At 52.8% G+C, this 13,321-nt stretch overlaps 1 protein-coding gene across 1 annotated transcript in view; it reads right to left on the bottom strand.

Annotated features, from left to right (window-relative positions):
* The window catches only part of Asap3 (ArfGAP with SH3 domain, ankyrin repeat and PH domain 3), a 45,259-nt gene that overhangs the window by 1,855 nt on the left and 30,083 nt on the right, over positions 1 to 13,321 (bottom strand). Inside the window, exons 6-23 of the mRNA XM_059255198.1 lie at positions 11,264 to 11,375; positions 10,960 to 11,045; positions 10,440 to 10,515; positions 10,186 to 10,272; positions 9,883 to 9,992; positions 8,326 to 8,395; positions 8,052 to 8,139; positions 6,695 to 6,743; positions 6,398 to 6,588; positions 6,186 to 6,319; positions 5,857 to 5,951; positions 5,481 to 5,658; positions 4,031 to 4,116; positions 3,683 to 3,798; positions 2,505 to 2,572; positions 2,315 to 2,422; positions 2,010 to 2,205; positions 305 to 530 (exon numbers count right to left, since the gene is read on the bottom strand). Coding sequence (XP_059111181.1) covers positions 305 to 530; positions 2,010 to 2,205; positions 2,315 to 2,422; positions 2,505 to 2,572; positions 3,683 to 3,798; positions 4,031 to 4,116; positions 5,481 to 5,658; positions 5,857 to 5,951; positions 6,186 to 6,319; positions 6,398 to 6,588; positions 6,695 to 6,743; positions 8,052 to 8,139; positions 8,326 to 8,395; positions 9,883 to 9,992; positions 10,186 to 10,272; positions 10,440 to 10,515; positions 10,960 to 11,045; positions 11,264 to 11,375 — 2,076 coding nt within the window. The remainder of the gene's footprint in view (positions 1 to 304; positions 531 to 2,009; positions 2,206 to 2,314; positions 2,423 to 2,504; positions 2,573 to 3,682; positions 3,799 to 4,030; positions 4,117 to 5,480; positions 5,659 to 5,856; positions 5,952 to 6,185; positions 6,320 to 6,397; positions 6,589 to 6,694; positions 6,744 to 8,051; positions 8,140 to 8,325; positions 8,396 to 9,882; positions 9,993 to 10,185; positions 10,273 to 10,439; positions 10,516 to 10,959; positions 11,046 to 11,263; positions 11,376 to 13,321) is intronic.

Genomic DNA, 13,321 nt, shown 5'->3' with positions numbered 1-13,321 from the left:
GACAGGTGAAGATTTCATGGGAGCTTAAGAAGGATCCATGCAGGCCGGGCTAAGCTTTTTCTCCTGCCCCCAACTTCAGCAGCTCAAGCCCTATCTCTTCCTTGGCTCTCCTGGCCAGACTTGAAAGCAGGTGGTAGTAAGAGGAAAAAATAACCCACCCTCCACCCAGGTCCAGCCTACAACTTAGGTCCTAGAGTGAGACTATGCCCAGGCTTCAGACAGGTACTGTTCAGAGGTGGGGAGGCCAACACCTGCTCAGAGAGGTCAGGGGGCACACTGGGTGGCACAGCAGGGCCATACCAACCTGAACTTGACAGGGAGATGCACCTCAGTAGGAGTGGTCCCAGAAGCCGGCCCAGGTCGGGAGGTGCCTGGTGGCTCCTGGAGGCCTTCTTCAGGACTAGGCGGGGCTAGGCTCAGTCCCCCAGGTTCCACAGAGCTGGTGAGGCTGGATGAGGATGATGCTGGACTGTTTGGGTTCTCTAAGACCTCAGGAGACTCTGACCTCAGGCTGGGGGCGTCAGAGCGATCTAGAAACACAAAGTGACATTTGTTTTGTAATTGCTCCCCTGTGGTAAGAAAGTAGAAACGTGAAGCTGGAGAGATGGCTCAGTGGTTAAGAGCACTGGCTGCTCTTCCAGAGGACCTGGGTTCAATTCCCAGCACCCACATGGTGGGTCTCAACCATCTATAACGGGATCTGATACCCTCTTCTGTCACACAGGCGTACACGCAAATAGAGCACTCATATACATAAAATCAATCTTTTTTAAAAAAAGAAGGAAAGTAGAAATACTTTTCTCCTTGTCCAATGTCAAAGCTGACTTTAGCTTCTAGGATCCATCATGTTCTTTCGTAACTCCCCAGACCCTCTACCACCCCAGCACTCTCATTTAAGAGGGTCATGATGTGCCGTTCCTGTTCACCCCCACTCCTCAGCCTGGGCATTCCTGCTCATCCCCCAAGCTCAGTTTAGGCACTACTTCCTTCAGGGAGCCCTCCTAACCCACTGTCAACTCCAGTAGGCTCTACCCTTCCCTTTCTCTCTCTCCATTCATCCAACACACAAGTCCAAGAGCACAGCCAAGCTCTGCTGGGCGCTGGAAGAGCATGCTGCAGAGGACCAAACCTGGACCTGCTGGGATCAGCACGCTCTAGGGTGTCGAGCCTCACGTTATGACCGACCGCTTCCCAGTCTCTATCCCCTCACTAGGCTCACACAGGGCATGCTCCACAAACTCTTGTCTTTTTGTTTAAGTGAAGCACTTAAGAATCTGAGCAAAGCCGGACGGTGGTGGCGCACGCCTTTAATCCCAGCACTCGGGAGGCAGAGCCAGGCGGATCTCTGTGAGTTCGAGGCCAGCCTGGGCTACCAAGTGAGTTCCAGGAAAGGCGCAAAGCTACACAGAGAAACCCTGTCTCGAAAAACCAAAAAAAAAAAAAAAAAAAAAAAGAATCTGAGCAAGAGGCCGGGTGGTGGTGGCACACGCCTTTAATCCCAGCACTCGGGAGGCAGAGCCAGGCGGATCTCTGTGAGTTCGAGGCCAGCCTGGGCTACCAAGTGAGTTCCGGGAAAGGCACAAAGCTACACGGAGAAACCCTGTCTCGAAAAAACCAAAAAAAAAAGAATCTGAGCAAGACCAACCCGGGTTGGAATCTCACAACAGAAGCTTCAAGAACGGTGGCATGTCACTTAACATCTCTTCCTTTACCTGAGGAGAGGATGGCAACCCTAAGGGAACCTTGACAGGCAGGATGGACTTGCCACCATTCATTCTTTGTTGTTGTTTTCAGACAGGGTCTCAAGGAGCCCAGGCTGGCCTTAAACTCAGTATATAGCCAAGTGTGGTCTTGAACTCTTGATCTTCCTGCCTCCACCTCCTCAGAGCTGGAATTACAGGCATGAGCCACCACACTTAGCTCTGGCACGTACCCGCAGCTCAGTGCCCTCACACAGCAATCTCTCAATAAACAGCATGATCACAATACTTCTGGGCAGCCAACTATACCTCCACTGGAATGTCCTGCTCGCCCTGGGAGTATGGTCCTAGAGGAGTTTTTGACAGGCAGGGGTGGGGGGCTGTCCTCACTCTGGCTCTGAGAGGTAGCTGGTCCCGGGCTAGCAACGGTCTCGTAGGTCTTGTTGCTGATGTCCAGCCTCCCACTGCTCCAGCAGGCCTGAGCTGGGGGCTTCACAGGACAGTGCTGTGGGGACAAGGCCAACTTGGTTTCCACAGCTCAGCTTGCTCCTTCCCACAGCAGGCCCAATATGGCTCTTGTCTCGTGCCCTCCAGAGGGGAAGGGCTGGGCCTACCTTTTCTTCCTCATCCTCCTCACTGTCAAAGCCATGTTCCAGGGAATGTCCCCATGGGTAGTCCATGTGGAGAGGGAAGGTGAGGGTCCCTGCTTGTGCCTGCTCCAGCTAACAAAAACAAAGGCTTGCCGTGTCAGAGGGCCAACAGGGGTGAGGAGGGTCAGAGGGTAGCCTCTTCCCTCAGACTCACCAGTTCTTCACACTCTTTGTGCTGGTTCTTCTTGGCTATGTCCAGAGCTGTCTCTCCAGCATCATTTACTGTGAAGGGTAAATCCAGGGACCACGGTCAGAATCAAGGCAGTTTAGCGGTCAATGTGGGCCTCAGAATTGGATTGTCTGGGTCTGAAAACTGGCTCTCTGACGTCCTAGCTCTGTGACCTTAGGTGACCTACTTTGGACCTTCCTGCTGCCACCTAGGCATATTTATTGTTACACAAAGTATTTCCTCATACTAAGGCCCCTCATCTTAATTCACATGTCTTACTGAAGGAGAGCATCACATGCCTCCATGACTCTGGTCCTTCCTTATGTATCGTGTGCAATACACAATATTGCAAGAGTCTCAGGTGTGCCCTGGGGTGTCTTGTGACCAAAGTCATGGGATGGCTGCAATGCCCCTTCAGGAAAACAATTCTACAGATAAGGGAAACAATCACTGTTTTCCACAAGGATTCTTCAAGGTCAAAGTACTTCTAAAAACCAGCTGTTCATTCTAATATCTACCCCATAAAATGATTCTGCTAAATTCTTACAATACTACTTAATCTCTCTGGGTCTTTTGTTTGTCTGTTTTTTTGTTTTTCGAGACAGGGTTTCTCAGTGCAGTTTTGGTGCCTGTCCTGGATCTTGCTCTGTAGACCAGGCTGGCCTCGAACCCACAGAGATCTGCCTGGCTCTGCCTCCCGAGTGCTGGGATTAAAGGTGTGCACCATGAGTTCCTGGCTTCTCTGGGTTTTAACTGTCTCATCTATAAAATGAATATGATATCGGAAACTATCTGGCCAGGCTGTGTTGATTCACTGATTAACAGTACAGATCACTTATCATGGGGCCAGACACATGTTATATAGTAAGCAGAGTAACAGTTACATCACTAGTGTACCCTGATTCAGATAGGATTCAGTTTGCTCCATCCCCACCTTTCGGCGGGCTCACACCTCCCATTTTACAGGTGAGGAAGTTGAGGCTCTAGGAGTGAATGACAGCCCCCACCCCCGGGGCCACAGAGGAGTGCAGAAGCAAGCCAGGAGTAGGAGTATTAGGAGGATGCCTGCAGAGTGTGCCTGCTGCCAGCGCTCTGGTCTGTGAGGGCGGGAGGCCCCACATGGGGCGGTCTGAGAGGAGTCTGGAGGAGGCATCAGAACGCACCTGCCCCCACGGGAGCTCTCCCTTTCAGCAGCAGCTTGAGGCAGTCCAGCTGGCCGTGCAGCGCAGCGCAGTGCAGGGCGGTGCTCCCATCTGCGGCCTTGGCATCCAAGTGGCCACTGGAAGGAGGGGACAAGCAGGTAGCGGGGTCAGAGGGAGGTTCAGGGAGGGGGACAAGCAGGTAGGGGGGTCAGAGGGAGGTTCAGGGAGGGGGACAAGCAGGTAAGGAGGTCAGAGGGAGGTTCAGGGAGGGGGACAAGCAGGTAAGGGGGTCAGAGTCCCAGGGAAGGAGACAGGGGCAGGGAGGCAGTGGGGAAACAGGGAGGCTGCTGGTGGCAGACGGGCTCTCACCCATTCTGGATGAGGAAGTCCACTAGGGGCAGGGAAGCCTGGCTGGCGACTCTCACGGCCAAATGCAGGGCGAGCTCTCCAGGTGCCTGAACACACACACATGCCTGAGTTTCCCCTCACCTGCCCTCAACCCAGTGCTGCCCTCTTGAACCCGGGTTGCCCCAGCATCTCTGATTATGAAGTGGTCAGAAACTCCACGAGATGAGACCGAACAGACAGACCCTCCCATTAGGGAACCGTGAGAAAGCCCAGGCAGTCCTTTATGGTCTCCTTCAGTGGTTCTTCCTGGGCCCTAGGAGAAGGGGTTCCCAAGTCTCCATTGGACTGGGGCTCTCCTTTTCTCCCACATCCTCACAGAGATCTCTTTGGCCTCTAAGTGTGCCCATTCTGGCCCCCTTACCCAAGTGCTATGGTCCAGCTTCCCACCTCACCCAAGTGCTATGCCCTCACTGTCCACTAGGTGGCCTGTGAAGATTTCAGATGCGCAGTTCAGAGACATCCTGCCCCACGTCCTCCAGGCCTGGGGGCTCACTCAGGGCCTCACAGGCTAAGCTCACTATGCTCCATCACTGAGCTACAGCCCCAGCTGGAGACATCCAGTTGTTCTGTTTGTAAAAGATTGCCTTCATTTTTTTTTCCAGTTTCATGTGCATGAATGTTTTGCCTGCATGTCTGTGTACCACATGCATACAGTGCCCACAGAGGCCAGAAGAGGGCATTGGAACCCCTGGAACTGGAGTTACAGACAGTTGTGAGCTGCCATGTGAATACTGGGGATTGAACCGGGGTCCTCTGGAAGAGAAGCCAGTGCTCTTAACCACTGAGCCATCTCTCCAGTCTCATAACATCCAGTTTTCAAATGTCCAATCAGTCACAGCCACTCCTGCTGATGAGATCATTCTGAAACCCTTCCTCTCTCATGAATGCATCTCCAAAATGCAGTGGCTTTCACTGCTCTAATTAGACCTGCCCTTCCCCACTTCCAAGGATATTGTTAACCCATGTTATAGACAAGGAAACAGGACTCAGAGAAGTTAAGTAACTGCCCTGGGTCACACAGCTAAGAAAAGATACAGCCAGGATTCCAACCTAGGTCTGCTTGGCCAGAGTTATTCTCTTTCCCACCTAATGTGTAAGATTTGAGCAGGTGGGGGCTGGAGAGATGGCCCAGAGGTTAAGAGCACTGGTTGCTGGCTGCTCTTCCAGAGGTCCCGAGTTCAAATCCCAGCAACCACACAGTGGCTCACAACCATCTAGAATGAGATCTGGTGCCCTCTTCTGGCGAGTAGGCATACATGCAGACAGAACACTGTACACATAATAAATAAACCTTTTAAAAAAAGATTTGAGCAGATGGTAGAAGATCGATCGTCACATCTGGTCCTAGAGGAAGTCTGAGGAGCATGTGAGTGTAGGTGGGTTAATAGTGGCCCTAGGAGGGGGCTCTTACCTGCCCATCAGGCCCTGGCAGCAGCTGTCCAAAGTCCTGCCCATTGGCAAAGGCCTCCAGCACAGACAGGAGGTCCCTGCGGCAGATAGCTGTCCATAGCCTCTGGGGCTCAGGTGTGGACTGGCGTGCAAACCTGTGTTCCACGTACTTGGCTACAATGTAGTTCCTGCGGCTACTCCTACCAAGACAATAGACAAGCACCGGTCCTCAGAGGTTTTTCCACATAGTAGCTTCTGGAACCACCCTCCAGGAGAACCTGGTGTCCTGACAACTTCCAGGTCAGAGAGCTCCCTTCTCCCTAGCCTTCTGACCCCAGATCCCTCTGACTCTGGGAACTGGGGAGCTAGCAAACCCCACCTTTTGAGACTGTCCTTACATGTCACTCTCAGCAGAGGGTTTAGGGCTGCCGTGGGAGGGCAGACGGGCCTCCATGACTTCATTGAAGTGGGAGTTTCCAATGTTCAAAGCCAGCTGGAGGGAGAGCACAGTGTGTTGAGTCAGCCAGGAAAATCACGGGTTAGGACAGAGCCCCTGGCAAGGTTCAGCCTTCTAGAAAGTTCGGCCCTTCCCCACAGTTCCCCAGGTACCACCCCTACCAAGCCCACTTTGGTTACTTTGGATCCATTCCCAGTTAGCCAAGCTCGGTCTCCCAAGCCCGGCCCCACACCCCTCACATTTCTCTCTGACCCCTGACCCTGCTCTCACCAGCAGCTCGCAGGGGCCCAGGAGGTCCAGGGTGAGGGACTGTATGCGGGAGAAGCGCACGCCCAGCTCGCGGTGGACTCCGGAGCACTGGATGCAGGTGAGCACACCGAGGTTGGTGCTGAGCCACGTGGGGTCTGCAGAGGGACGCAGCTAAAGCCTACAGCCCAGAGCCCCTTCTCCACACCTCCCACCAAACCTTCCCCACCACTGACCTGCAGCCCCACAGTCGCAACAATGGCCGTTCCCCGGCCGGCTCTTCACCTCAGCGATGAGCATCTTGGTGAGGTCCTGGGGCTCTGCATCCAACCTGGCGCCGCCCCAAGACCACTGGCCCCCACTGGGCTCCCCGTTAAAGGCGCTGCTCAGTGCTTCATCCTTACTGTTCTGCAGCACCGACACCCATCTGTGCGGAAGGAACAGGCGGACTGGGGACAGAAGACCGGGTGTGGACCAAGCTCCCTGCCCCATGCTCGCTGCCCCTACCACAGCTGGCCCAGAGCGGCACTCACGCCTCACACTCCAGCTCGTCCTCTGCATGGAAGTGGTATGTACGGTTGTCTGTGGGTGAGAGAAAAGGGCATCAAGCCCACAGATCATGCAGGCCTTCTCCAGGACAAACACCTGTGTGCCCCTGAGATCAGGCCCTCCTAAGTGTCACCACCTTCAGAAGTCATCTCCAAAGTAGGACCCCAGCTCTCTGTACGAGGCCTTGGTTCCAGGGTCAGTGCATAGCACACCCCCACACCCAGCTCAAGCACAGCATGTCCCCTACCCCCAGCCACCACCCCACTCTACTCTCCTTGCTTCCTACCTCTCCCCCTTCATCCAGCCCTACCAGACCCCAAGCTGTTGTGTCTATTACCATATGACTTTAACCATATGACACCCTGCTTCCAGACCCCATGGGTCCCAACTATCAGGGAACAAGGTCCAGACCTGTAAGAGGCAGTTCCAGGCCTTGCCTCTCACTGTTCCCATGTGTGAAGTCCCTTGTAAGACTGATGGGGGGAGTCTGCATTCTGCTTCCATGCCTCCTACCCTACTACCCCCCTTAAAGTCCCCCCTTCTCATAAATGCTACAGTCTCTGTGCCTCTCAGAGCTAAATGCAAATGCTCTCTCTACAGCAGTTCAGGTCTTCTGAGGGTCTCTATGCATGCCTCTCTCCTCTGGACAACCGGCCCCCCATCTTAGAGTCCTGGGTCCCTTCCTCATTCCTTCCAAGAGGGTTGGTTCCCTGAAGAAAAGAGCCTTTTAAAAAAATGAGACAGGGGGTTGGGGATTTAGCTCAGTGGTAGAGCGCTTGCCTAGCAAGCACAAGGCCCTGGGTTCGATCCTCAGCTCAAAAAAAAAAAGAGACAGGGTCTCATGTAGCCCAGGCTAGCCTAAGCTCCCCATGTAGCTGAGGATTACCTTGAACTTCTGATCCCCCATGCTGGGATTACAGGTGTGTACCACCATGCCTAGTTCTCAGAACAGAACCCAGAGCTCCGTGTGTGCAAGGGTGTGATCTACATTCCTGGCCTGAAAGACCAGCTCCTTCCCAGCCTGCCCTTCCTTCCCTTAAAGCCTGGTACTAAAGCCCCCAACACCCTAGATCCACAAAAAATTTAAATCAATTTCAAAAGCCAGATAAGCCAGAGCCATTCAAATGTGCTCTAATGGCCATACTTTATATATATATATGAAAGTAGATGTGTTTTCATGTTCAGTGGGACGGGAGGTGAAACCTTGTAGAGTACCAAGCCCTTGAAGTCCTGGGTCTGCAGTGGTAGCCTTTGGCTACTTAGTGGGACTGAATCCAGAGCCCTGGCCGCAGCCCCTCAGGAGGAACACTGGGCAGTGTGGGGCTGGCAGAGACTACTCACGGGTCACCAGGTCGAAGCACCGTTTATCCTCAGAGTTTGGCCTCACTTGACACGTCAGCAGGGTCAGCTTCACCGGGGGCCGGTTGATCTGTGGGAATTGGAGAATGGAGGACACACGTGTTACCCCTGGGCCTCTGAGTCCTTTGTCTTCTATTAAATAATCACGACAGTCCTGTTCCTCCTGGGGAGGGGATGTGGACACTGTCCTTCCTCCCAGCAGGGATCTCTAACACTGGATCTGAGGGCTCCGCATCTGTCTGCTCAGAGGTCTCACCATGCTGTGTGAGATGGTCAGGCAGCCATACTTGACGCCACACTTCCTCTTCTGCCAGACTCTTCGAATCCTAAAGCCCAGAAGGACAGAAGAACAATGACCATCGGCTCACATCTAATTCCCCTGCATCAGAGAACAGAATCTATGACCTTTCCCGCTCGTTGTGCTTCGCTACTCGCGGCCCTCGAGAAGCTCCCAGTATGAGGGGGACAGCCTCATGCTTTGGAATTCCTACTCTAGAGGGCCAACATGACTCTGGTACCCTGAGAGCTTCTAGCCTGACGGAAGACACGAAACTCATGGACTCACTTATTTTGTGTGTGAGCATGCTAAAGCACAAGAATGGGGAGCAGAGGATGACCCAAGGGAGTCAGTGTGGTGGTTTGAATGAGAACGGTCCACACAGGCTCATGTTTGAATACCTGGTCTCGGTGGGTGGAACTGTTCGGGAAGGATTGGGAGGTGTGGCCTATTGGAGGAGATGGATGTGTCATTGGGGAGGTAAGCTTTGAGGTTTCAAAACCCATGCCATTCCGTGTATGTTCTTTTTCTGCCTTGTGCTTGTTGGTGAGATGTGATGTCTGCTGCCAGGCTCCCTGCCATGATGGTCACGGACTCACCCTCTGGAACTATAAACCCCCTATAAACTTTTCCTTCCATAAGTTGTCTTGGTCATGGTGTCGCTTTAGAGCAATAGAAAAGTAACTAAGACAGTCAGTTCTCTTTTTACAGTGTAGATTCTAGGGACTGAGCTGAAATGTTCAAGCGTGGCAGTAAGCACCCTTACCCTCTAAGCCAGTGGCTCCCAACCTTCCTAATGCTGTGACCCTTTAAATAGTTCTTCACGTGGTGACCCCCAACCATAAAATTATTTTGATTGCTACTTCATAACTGTAATTTTTTTCTACTATTATGAACCGTAATGTAAATGTCTGTGTTTTCTGATGGTCTTAGGTGACCCCTGTGAAAGGGTCATTCAACCCTAAAAGGCAACAGTTCTCAACCTGTGGGTCACGACTCTTTAGTGGTTGAATGTCCTTTTCACAGGGGTTGCCTAAGACCATCTGCATTTCAGATATTTACATGACAATTCATAACAGTAGCAAAGTTCTAGTTATGAAGTAGCAATGAAAATAATTTTATAGCTAGGGGGGTCACCACAACATGAGGAACTGTATTAAAGGGTCACACCATTAGGAAGGCTGAGAACCACGGCCCAAAGGGGTCATAACCCACAGGTTGAGAACTGCTGCTCTAAGCCATCTCACTGGCCCCTTTGAAAATGAAAAGCTAATGCCAGGAAGCACGACATAGTTGATGTTTTTATTTTTAGGCATATACAGCATACTGTATAAAGGGCAAGGATGAAGGCACATTAAGAGAACAACCTTTAGTGACCTAAGAGTCACGTGCCCAGTTGTCCTTTGATAACTGTATACCATCAGACTGTGCAAAATGGTCCACAGGAATATAAGAACAGTCCTTGGGGCACCCTCTCTAACCCGCATGTCCTAGCCGTGGGCCTTAGGCCTTGCCTAAGCTCTCTGAGTCACTCACCCATCACTTTTCTTGTACAGGAAGCCCACCTTCTCAGTCCCAAACTGCTTGTTGCCTTGGTGCTGGTGGATGCTGTAGCCGCCCCCTGAGTTCTTCCGGTTTGGATGCTCCTGCCCCTCAGACATGCAAAGGAGACTTCAGGGTGTCTGGGAGGGAAGAGCCCCGTGCTGCACTGCTCCTCGGGGGACGGGGGATGTGTGGGGGCCTCCTTCCCTCCCTCCCTTCCTCCTCCCTCCCTCCCTCCATATGCCAGGGTGGGGTGGATGGGTCAGACATCTCTTTTAGAATGATTCAGGGCCTGACCTCTCTGCTCTCCAGATGCAGCATCCCTCGGAGGGAGTCCCGGAGCTGGGTCAGCTTCTGCAGTTCCTCCTCCTGAGCTTGCCGAAGCTACGGGCAGAGGACAGGGTCCAGGGCAGTGAGAAGATGCTGCAGGGCACAGCCTGACCCAACACACTGGGGCATGTCTCACTCTATGACGGGAGCCAGCTCTCCACACTCAGCTTCCCAGAAGGACGGGGAATTGAACCCATAACTGAGGGACAGGCCAGCCTTACCTCATGGACCGAGGCTGCCAGCTTGTCGATGAAGGGGGACAGGCTCTGAGCTGCCTTCCAGCCGTCCTGGAAGAAGCTAAGAAAGGCCAGAGGCCAAAGGAGGGACCAGGGAAGGATGGAAATGTGGATGAGGCAGAAGTTGGAGAAGGTCTCCCCCTGTAGGGCACCCTGGGGCATGCAGCCTGAGGGTGAGAGGAGGCATGCAGAGGTGAGACTCTCCAGGTTCAGATCTCACTGACTAGCCTTGAGAGCTTGATAAGTGGGCCTCAGTTTCCCCATCTATAAAATATGGATAAGTGCTTTATCTGCTCCAGGGGTGTTGGGGGATGGGTGGGATCACCATGCCCGATCCTTAGTGCCTGAACCATGGTGAATACTTTATACAGTAGCATCATAAAAAAAAAAAAAGTATTGCTCATGACGTTCAGACATACATAGACCTGGAGGGTCTCAAACCCCAGAGGGGTGCTTTGTGCTGTCCCCCACAACGCATTAAAGGTGGAGGCGGGGGGATACTTACTTGTGCTGGGCATGGAAGAACTTGATGAGGCTCTGAAGGAAATCTGGGCCTTGCCTCACCTGACTTTCTCCAGCTTTGACAAGGTACTGGCAGAAGACAGGACAAGAAACGGGACGCAAGTCAGATCCTGGTGACGGGGGTTCTGTTCTCCGCCCCAGGGCTAATCCTGTTAGCCGTGACTGAACCTTGGTTACATCCTACAGGCCAGCTGGCCAGCCCTAGGGCCTGTGACTAGAGCCTTGAGGGTCTGGAAGAGGCAAACAGGAAACACACCCAGCCCATCCTCACTGGGGCCTCACCGCACCTCACACATATGCAGCTGGAAGACTCGTCGCTCTCGCTGCGTGTCATGGGACAGCTCCCCGTGGCTTCCTCCTGTGACCCTGGCTCGATCCCTCTCCTTCTCCAGCTTGGCCCTAGGTCATAAAGAAAGAGACATTTGAACAAGCCGCTCCAACCCGTACCCATCCACCATCCCTGCTATAGCGCCATGGGGGTGCGGGGACAAAGCCCCTCTCTGTACCATCTGTGCTAGGGCTGGCAACAGGAGAGGGTGGGCCAGGTCTGGGGAGTCCAGGGGGTCACGGAGGAGAAAGACACTAGTCAAATCAGAGTCAGGAGAGTAAACAAGAGACCTGGCCTCATCACGACAGCTTAGGAAGCAATGTCTGCGCTGGGACTGGACCCCTGAGACACCAGCTTGGAAGGAGCTAGGCCTGGGCAGGAGGCCTAGACTGTGGGATACCGTGAGGTGGAAGACTCAGGGAGCTGTGTAGAGATGGACAGGGGTGGGATACTGCCTGAGGCAATGTAATGGGGAGGCAGGACCACGGTGGGCCTGTTTCCCACCAGCTAAGCTTCTGGGTCTTTAAGCAAAAGGGAGTGCTTGAAGATTTTATGCCAGAGGTGATGAAGACCGGGTGGAAACAAGGATGACTAGTTCTGATTAGCTAGAAGGGACTTAGAGGATGTGTGTGGGACAGATGACCACAGAGCCTTGGTCTTCATGAGCTCACAGAGCTTCTCAGTCAAAGCTCTGAGAGCCTGTGGCACCCAAGCTGGGGCTGCAGCTCCGGGGCACAGAGCTCGCCTAATACTCATGAACGTCTGGTTCAATCTCCACACCTCCCCTCCTAAAGAATGAAATAACTAGGGCCTCTCCCCTGCACCCCAACAGATCTCCAGGAGAACTGTTTCTCTTCTTTGGGGATGGTGGGTCCATTCGTGGATAGTTTCCAGGAAGTCCACCCACAGCAGCCAAGAGTGTATTTGCACATCTCAGGCTGGGTGCCGACATCCATGAATCCCACATACAGGAGACACTTGCTTAACAGTTCTGCATCCCAGGGAATGTGAGCCCTGAGCAGAGAAGGCACATGGGGTGGGACTACTCCCAGCTTTGCAGCCACTGAGTTGCACAGCTTCCCCTCTTTGAGCCTCAGTCTTCAAATCTGGAAAATGGGGTGGCCTTCTATAGGCAAATAGGAGACTGAGCAAGCAGAAGAGAGAGTTGGGGGTGGGGGGCACGATGTGACTCTGAGAGGAAAAGACAGGTATCCAGGTGTAATGAGGAGGGAGAGAAAGATAAGACTCAAGGCACATCGTGCACCTGCCAACCTTAATGCTTTGAGCTAGGTTGTGATGCCAAGTCCCCTGCACACCTCTCCCGCTGCTCTCCTCTCCATCAAATCCAACCGCCCGCACATCCTGCCCTCTGTGGATACTACCACGGCACGGCCACCTTGTAGTTTTCATTATTTATTGAGTCTCTTCTTGTCATATAAACCAGCAAAATCCAGTAAGGCAGGGCCCCTGGTGCTGGGATTGTTTATTTATTTTTTTATTTACTACCTATGGATTGGGGGTGACAGTAGCTCCTTCTCCTGCCGGGGGAGTAAACCTGGTAATGGTGTAGAGAGTTTTCCCAGCTCCTGCCACTAAGGAAGCTCTCCCAAAGCATTGAGTGTGATTCTTCCTAATTTACTCTTCTCAGAGATGGGGTCTTACGTAGCCCAGTCTGGCCTCACTGTGTATCAGAAGATCATCTTGTCCTTCTGACCTTCCAAATGCTGAGAGTGTAAGCGTGCATCATACCAGGTTTTATACAGTCCCAGGGAGCAAGCCCCGGTCTTGGTGTGTGCTAGGCAATCACTCTACCAACGGAGCTACATCCCCAACCTGACTATTATTTTATTTTAAATGTATTTATTTATTTATTTTTGGTTTTTCGAGACTGGGTTTCTGTGTAGTTTTGGTTCCTGTCCTGGATCTTGCTCTGTAGACCAGGCTGGCCTCGAACTCACAGAGATCCACCTGGCTCTGCCTCCCGAGTGCTGGGATTAAAGGCATGCGCCACCACCGC

The sequence above is a fragment of the Peromyscus eremicus genome, chromosome 2, assembly GCF_949786415.1.
Source record: "Peromyscus eremicus chromosome 2, PerEre_H2_v1, whole genome shotgun sequence".
In the NCBI taxonomy this organism is placed as follows: Eukaryota; Metazoa; Chordata; class Mammalia; order Rodentia; family Cricetidae; genus Peromyscus; species Peromyscus eremicus.
This window is presented reverse-complemented; position numbering and strand designations above follow the sequence as displayed.